General features: G+C 44.0%; 1 protein-coding gene across 2 annotated transcripts; it reads left to right on the top strand.

Moving 5' to 3' along the window:
* The first annotated feature begins 3,405 nt into the window (after positions 1-3,405).
* Positions 3,406-8,044, top strand: LOC123448652. Of its 2 annotated transcripts, none has more exons than XM_045125613.1 (3): positions 3,406-3,746; positions 5,070-5,828; positions 5,906-8,044. In XM_045125613.1, the coding sequence occupies exons 1-3, from the start codon at positions 3,735-3,737 to the stop codon at positions 7,529-7,531; spliced, it is 2,397 nt and encodes a 798-aa protein (XP_044981548.1). In that variant the 5' UTR covers positions 3,406-3,734; the 3' UTR covers positions 7,532-8,044. The 2 variants fall into 2 exon arrangements, with proteins under 2 accessions (XP_044981548.1, XP_044981549.1); XM_045125614.1 differs by lacking the exon at positions 3,406-3,746 and having other exon boundaries at positions 5,076-5,180; positions 5,290-5,828.
* Positions 8,045-8,471: the final 427 nt, after the last annotated feature.

The raw sequence follows: 8,471 nt of genomic DNA, 5'->3' as shown, positions 1-8,471 counted from the left end.
CTCACGTCCCTCGATCCGCCCCGCGAACCGTCCCGCGATCAGTCCCATGATCTAGTGCCGAACGGACGGCACCTCCGTGTTCAGCACACGTACAGCTCGACGATGATCTCGGCCTTCTTGATCTAGAAAGAGAGACGGAGAGGTAGATGAGTTCTCCGACAGCGTGACGGCGCTCCGGAGGTTGGTGGTGATCTGATCTCGGCAGGGCTCCGCCCGAGCTCCGCAGAAACGAGATCTAGAGGTAAAACCGTGGAGATATGTGGTCGGGCTACCGTGGCAAAGTTGTCTCAAATCAGCCCTAAAACCTCCGTATATATAGGGGGAAGAGGGGGAGCCTTGCCTTGGGGTCCAAGGACCCTCAAGGGGGTCGGCCGAGCCAAGGGGGGGAGTCCTCCCCTTCCAAACCGAATCCAACTAGGTTTGGAAGGTGGAGTCCTTCCCCTTTTTCCCACCTCCTCTTTTTTTTCCTTTCCTCTTTGATTTTCTTCCTATGGCGCATAGGGCCTTCTTGGGCTGTCCCACCAGCCCACTAAGGGCTGGTGCGCCACCCCCAAGGCCTATGGGCTTCCCCGGGGTGGGTTCCCCCCCCCCCCCCCCCCCGGTGAACATCCGGAACCCATTCGTCATTCCCGGTACATTCCCGGTAACTCCGAAAACCTTCCGGTAATCAAATGAGGTCATCCTATATATCAATCTTCGTTTCCGGACCATTCCGGAAACCCTCGTGACGTCCGTGATCTCATCCGGGACTCCGAACAACATTCGGTAACCAACCATATAACTCAAATACGCATAAAACAACGTCGAACCTTAAGTGTGCAGACCCTGCGGGTTCGAGAACTATGTAGACATGACCCGAGTGACTCCTCGGTCAATATCCAATAGCGGGACCTGGATGCCCATGTTGGATCCCACATATTCTACGAAAATCTTATCGTTTGAACCTTAGTGCCAAGGATTCATATAATCCCGTATGTCATTCCCTTTGTCCTTCGGTATGTTACTTGCCCGAGATTCGATCGTCAATATCCACATACCTATTTCAATCTCGTTTACTGGCAAGTCTCTTTACTCGTTCCGTAATACAAGATCCCGCAACTTACACTAAGTCACATTGCTTGCAAGGCTTGTGTGTGATGTTGTATTACCGAGTGGGCCCCGAGATACCTCTCCGTCACATGGAGTGACAAATCCCAGTCTCGATCCATACTAACTCAACGAACACCTTCGGAGATACCTGTAGAGCATCTTTATAGTCATCCAGTTACGTTGCGACGTTTGATACACACAAAGCATTCCTTCGGTGTCAGTGAGTTATATGATCTCATGGTCATAGGAACAAATACTTGACACGCAGAAAACAGTAGCAACAAAATGACACGATCAACATGCTACGTCTTATTTGTTTGGGTCTAGTCCATCACATGATTCTCCTAATGATGTGATCCCGTTATCAAGTGACAACACTTGCCTATGGTCACGAAACCTTGACCATCTTTGATCAACGAGCTAGTCAACTAGAGGCTTACTAGGGACTGTGTTTTGTCTATGTATCCACACATGCACTGTGTTTCCAATCAATACAATTATAGCATGGATAATAAACGATTATCATGAACAAGGAAATATAATAATAACTAATTTATTATTGCCTCTAGGGCATATTTCCAACAACATTGTGATCTATATATTCACACATGCATTACGGTTTCTGGTTAATACAATTATAGCATGAACAATAGACAATTATCATGAACTAGGAAATATAATAATAACCAATTTATTATTGTCTCTAGGGCATATTTCCAACAGGAGGGAATGCCTAACCGTTTTGTGTCTTAACAAATGATACCTGCATACTTGACACCTGGTTAGATAACATAGTGAGTTGTCATCATCACCAAAACACTTAAGCAAGAGAATGCCCTTACACATGGTTTAATCCAATATAAAAGGCCTACAACAACAATCATTCATCTAGTCTATGTGTTGGACAATTTCTAGCAATATTTTCATCTAGTCTATGTGTTAGACTTCCACAAGATTGAGCTAGGTGTTCATGATCATTTTGCTTGAAGTCTATAATAGGGTTTTTCATTTGAATTATCTTAGTAGGAGTCTAGTATTTTGCACCACAAGTTTCCTCACATGTCTTCCAAGTACCAATCACGGAGTACATAAATCAATGTATAAGATAAACAGGAAATCATGTTGTAAGATCAAGAAAAACACCAAGGGAGGTGTGTGATATTCCTTTTCTGCTTGTGCCCAACGTTAATCTAACTATTATTATTATCAAACATTTTTTTGTTAATGTAGCCAATAAAATAGTTGACGCTTTATAGTTGTAAAACCTATATGAACCATCTTTTGCTTGTCCGATTAATGTAGCATATCATAAATTTTGGATAGATAACACATAAAACCCTCATCTTATCATTAGTGACTGGTCATGCATATCTCATGTTTAATATAAAACACATAGTTGATACAGGAATAATACATCATAAATAAAATTTCTCAATAAGCAATGGATGATCCTTTTCCTCGGGTGCGACAAACCTCCATATCTCTTAATCCTGATCCAATGGATCTTGGCACCAACCTCAAACCCACTTTATATATCTTGTGACTAATATAAAACACATACTGCATAAGAACAACCAATACATTATAAAGTATGGACTATCCGACAAAGCAATGCATGGTTCTTTTCCTTGGATGCGACAAACCTCCCCACCTCTTTCTTTCAACTTAGTGGATCTTGGCAGCACTCTCGAACCCGCCATATATACATCATGATTAATATGAAACATATATTGCATACCAACAATAAATACATCATAAAAGTCTCAATTATCCGATAAGCAACTAACGATCCTTTCTTGCGGGTGCGACAGATCTCACTCATTTTACATCCGATCCAACAGATCATGGCATTAGCCTCGAACCCATAACGTACATCTCATGATTGATGCAAAAATGTTATTTTTCCATTGGTGTAAACCCGCCCCCTCCCCATCCCATCCATCTTTCAAACTTCCGATTCGACCGATTTTTTTCAGTCGTATATCTCACGATTAATGTAGGATGCACATTTTTTTATCAATAATTAATTCTCTTGATCATCTACTAAACATCCCCTTTCGAGCGAGCGCTAGCGGAAGCGGTTATTTTTGATCTGACGGCTTGTACGCACCGCACGTCTGTTAAACCTACGGCGTGGATCTAAAGCTGCATCAAACGGCGAGCAGTTCACGCGAGAGACTCCTCAAGGAAATTGCGCTTGCGGGCAGCAAGCACCACGACGTCGTCGTGAGAGCGAGCGTTCTCAACACACCACCAATTTCTTTCTCCGGCCTGCTCCTCCTCTCTTGTCTTTAAAGGCCGACGCCCCCTCCCTCTGTTTTCCTGCTTACCCGTCTCCGCCTCCACCCCTCTCTCTCGCCTGCCTCCTCCTCGCCTCGACTGCCAACAAACCACCCTCCCAAAAGCCTCACGCGCCGTCCTCCTCCCCGCAACCCGGCCCACGCGCATGCCGTCCTCCGCTGCTCGTCCAACCCGCCCGCGCGGTGGCCTCTGAATCCCGCCGCCCTCTCCATCCAGATTCTCTTCATCTCGGTCGTCGTTCCGTGTCACCGTCTTCTGTTTCCCTTTTTCCCAGCCAAGATAATCGTCGGCCCCTGCCGCCGGGAAGCTTCGTTCAGCAGGGGCGGCGGCGGCGGCTCTCCTGCATGGAACGCAAGGTTCGTTGCTTGCCTCCGCTCTTTTCTTCCCATGTTAGTACATTCGTTCTTTGCTTGCCCGGGTGGTGGCTGGCGTTTCGGTGATGCGTGTCGCGCTCCCCGGCCGTGCCGTGCGCTTACGTTAGGCGTGTTCCTGGTTCCCCCGTGCTGGTTTCATCCACGATCACGTCATCTCTAGATTTCGGGACGGTGTTTGCGTCTCTGCGCCCGCCCGCGTACGAGCGTGTTCGGCTCCGCCAGGGCATGGGGTTTGGTTTCGTACGGCCGCCGTGCCTGCTCCACCCTCCAGGTTTGGCTTGTCCGTGACTTGCTCGGAGCCCGTCGTCCTACTCAATGGGATGCGCGGCCCTTGTCCTTGTTGGATTCGGTGGGTCAGAGTGGTGCCTGAGATTTGCAGGACGCGATTCATGGGTTTGGTTTGGGCTCTAGGAAATGACCCGATTTGCTTGGTTTGACACTTCAGATTTGTAGGATTGCTCCAAGCTGCAGTGCTTGTGAATTCGATAGCCTATATTCAGGCTGATATGTACATACGTCCTAGTTATGGTGCAGTGTTTTATTCGGACAAGTGATTATCTGGGAGATCCAGTGTGTCATGACAGAGTTTTACTTGTTTTACAAAGCATTGTTATTCACACCTTTCGATTATGATCAGTGATAGCTTCTCCCGAGAAATAATTTTACATGGATAAATCTTAAGCACCACCAGCATTGCCTGTCTGTGTAGTTGAGATTATAATGTGCGAATGCAATTGGTGAGGCAAGTAGCAGTAACTGCTGCGTCATGTCAGTTCTGATGGTGTTGGAATGGTGTTTGGTCCTCTAATATCATTCTTAGCGTTGATAATTAACATGTATTTTGTAGGTCTTCTGAATATGCTGCTCAAAACATACAAGCCACTTCAAAAAAGCTGCTTTTTTTAATCAATCTTATTATCTGAGAGAGATGTCTCGAAGGTTACTCCAGGGCTGTACAACGCAGTTCATCCTAATTGCAGTATTTATTTCTGCTTCAGTTGCTTGCTGTAGAAGGCAATGAATTAGTAATGCCGTGTACTTTACTGTTGCATATAGCACATTTTCAGATGCTAAAGATATCATGCATGTAGATATGCATGTGAGCTCTGAAAGGGATGAAAACCTTTAATACATTCACTTATTCATACATAGCAGGTTGATGATGTGCCCTTTTGCTTCATGCTCCTAAATGCAGAACCAACTTAGTTATTTATATTGACGATACTTCTTATTGTATCAAATTATTTATATTGTATCAATTTGATGTTCCTTGACAACTGACTTTTTTTTCTTCCATATTGACAGATGGGGACACTTCAGTTAGAAGACATTGGTGATTACCATTTACCTGTAGAAGTTTCTCATGCTTCGGATGATGACTCACCAGTATCCCCATGCATAGGAAGTGCGCACCAGGTAGAAATCCCCAATCTGGCCACAGATGATGAACGACGTCACCTAATGGCCAGCACTCTCTACAGTTGCAAGTTACATGGGTATGATTATCCTTGTGTTTCTGTACCAGCTGTATGGGGAAGCCATCCACCAAGTCAAGTTAACAAGGAAGATATTACAAGTGAAGGTAACTCGACATATCTGGATCCTCATGCTGCGCTACCAGTAGATCAAATTGACTCTGCAAATAATCAAGTTTGTGATGAAACACTGGTTCAGTGTTTCACCCGAGAAAGACGCGACCTCTTCACTGACAAGACAATGGTGCATCAAAGAGAAACAGAAAAAACTTCTTCACTGCATGGCTTATCCACCTCGGTTTGGACTGGTCTAGAGGAAGAATGCTTTCTTCTTGGGCTGCACATTTTTGGTAAAAATCTCAGCCTGCTGAGCAAGTTTATAGGCATTAAGACTGTTGGGGAGATGCTCTCCTACTACTATGGGAGGTTCTATAATGGACCTGCATATAAAAGATGGTCGCACCTTAGAAAGACAAGAACTACTAGATGCATTCTCGGGAAAAGCATTTTTACTGGTCGGCGTCAACAGGAGATTATATCTCGTTTGAAAGATAAAATGTCCAGCGAGGCTCATGGTTCGTTAGTTGAGGTATGCATTTTGATACAATACGGATTTCAATCTCTTTCACACGGTTATATGAGCTGAATTACTTTTGCATATTTCAGGTTTTAAGGTCTTTGGGATCTGGCCTAACATCTTTAGAGGAATGTGTCTTTACTCTGAAATCCATCATTGGACCAGAAACTTTTGTTGAGGTCATTGGGATTGGTAAAGGGAAGCATGATTTGACTGGATTTGTTCAGGACATATCCAAAACAAATAAACGTCTATCTCTTTCTGCCAACATGCCTTCCATGCTTGCTAAAGAAGACATAGCCAACGCCTTAACAGGTGATTTCAGCAGAAGTAAGGCGAAGGTAAATAATCTATTTTGGGAAGCTGTTTGGCCACGTTTGCTTGCAAGAGGGTGGCACTCAGAGCAGCCAAAAGATGTCCGCACGACCAAGAATTACCTTGTGTATCTACTGCCTGCTATCAAAAATTTCTCAAGAAGGAAGCTCACTAAAGGCACTCACTATTTTGATTCTATCACTGACGTCCTTAAAAAAGTGGCAGCAGACCCCACTCTTCTTGAGCTAGAGACCGATGGAATATATAACGAGGCAACTGTTGATATGAATGGCCGGGCAACAGGCCAAGATGGTCCTTTGGATGGTGATCTGGAGCTTCCAATGTTCACTATAATTGATACTAGCTTGGTCCAAGGGGAAGGGCCCTTCAAAGTGAGGGCTCTGAGAAGCTTACCCGCTGATGCAAATATTAGCTTTGGACCTACAGATCATTCAGATAATGTGTTGAGTGACAGTTCTTCTCAGGAGCAACATAGTGATGGTAACTTGTCAGATGACCAGGAATGTCATGGACAAGTGACAGCTCCTGTTAGTGACATTGAAATGGAATCAGTTTACAGTACAACCAAAGAATCGCTGGTGGATTTGCTGGAAGGCATGGTGACTGCACCACAATATGTCTTTCCAGTTAATGGCCATTCTTCCGATGATCAGCAATCAAGCATTTCTAGTGGTAATGGTGACAAAGCAGACTTGACATGCTGCTCTGTCATTGGAAGGAAAACTGGGAGACTGGTGTATTTATCTCCAAAGCGCAGAAGATTTGCTAGGTACAGTAATGACAAGATCAGCCAACACAGCTTTTCTTTACCAGATGATAATGATTTGGAGAAAAAGATACTCAAGCCTTTATCCACTACATCAAAGCCAACTGTTATTGATCTTGGTTGTAGTTTCCAAACCAGAACACTGGCAAACTGTTCCACGAAGGGGAAGCCATGTGAGCAGATAACAGAGGTTGCGAAGACTACTACCAATGGCAGATCTCTTGAGAAGCGGAATGTGGTGAATACAGATGAGGACAAGTCATCAGAAGGAAAGTTTGATGCAGTAGCCAGGACTAGCATGGGAAGGACTTTGCCAGACAATCATTATTGCTTGCGGAAAAATGAAGATGTAACTGTGGTGAATACAAATGAGGACATGTCACCTTCCATTTTGAATAATGAGATCCCAGTTCCTGATGTTTTGGAGGCCGCAGGGAAACATGATCTAACTGTTGAGATGATCTCTCGGAGGCAGGGAACCAGAAATCGGCCTCCCACCATAAGAGCTCTTGAAGCAGTTGCTCTTGGTCTCCTCGGAGGCACAAAGCGCAAGGGTGATGCAAGAAGCTTGACGACAAGAAGACCTCGGCGGGCTCGCAAGACCGAAGACTGAATGTGGGCATCTCCACTAGTAGTAGAGAGAAACCCATATAATTGGAGGACAGAGCACAAGATGAGCAGATTGTCTTGCGTGGCTTGGATATGTGTAAAGTGTGAAAAGGATATAGCAGGATTTTGACGCTGGGGTGGTACATTTCACAATCAGCATGAGCCATCCGAAGCATCCGTCGGTTTACACATCCTGCTATATAGCATGCTTCGGATATAGCAGGAGGAGCTCACTGTTCCCTCATCATGTTTACAATGCAGGCATTGGTGATTGGTGATACCTTGTTCTTCCTTTCTTTCTAGAAACTCGGATGCATGAGAAAGAATTTTACAATTCATATAGTTATTATTTCTATTTAGTTTATAGAAGGGTTTCATATCTAGCATGCTGTGCAAACCTAAGTGGTAATAGAGAAGAAAGATAAGCACCATGCTGACCGGCTCATTGTTGTGCTTAATGATACCTTTGGTTGTTTTTGTAAGTTTGGATGTGTAGAAGGTTTGGGTGTTTAGCTAATGTCGTTGTTTCCCGCATATGTTTTGCCTTTGCATCCGAGAGTTAGTTAGACCAGTACTAGTTGATAAAAATGTTTGACTTTTGGTCAACAAATACATGTGCACAGCCTGCTAGTAATGCCATACTACTTCCTCTGTTCCTAAATACTCCCTCCGTTTCTAAATATAAGATCTTTTAGAGATTTTACTATGGACTACATACGGATCAAAATGAATGAATGTACACTCTAGAATAGGTCTATATACATCCGTATGTAGTCCATATTGCAACCTTTAGAAAGTCTTATATTTAGGAACGGAGGGATAAGTCTTTTTAGAAGTTTCACTAGGGGACTACATACGGATGTATATAGACATATGTTAGAGTATAGATTCACTTATTTTGTCCCGTATGTAGTCTCCTAGAAAAATCTCTAAAAAGACTTATA

Source organism: Hordeum vulgare, chromosome 4H (assembly GCF_904849725.1).
Source record: "Hordeum vulgare subsp. vulgare chromosome 4H, MorexV3_pseudomolecules_assembly, whole genome shotgun sequence".
Taxonomy (NCBI): Eukaryota; Viridiplantae; Streptophyta; class Magnoliopsida; order Poales; family Poaceae; genus Hordeum; species Hordeum vulgare.
Note: the sequence above shows the minus strand (reverse complement) of the source record. Positions and strands in the feature narration are given on the sequence as shown.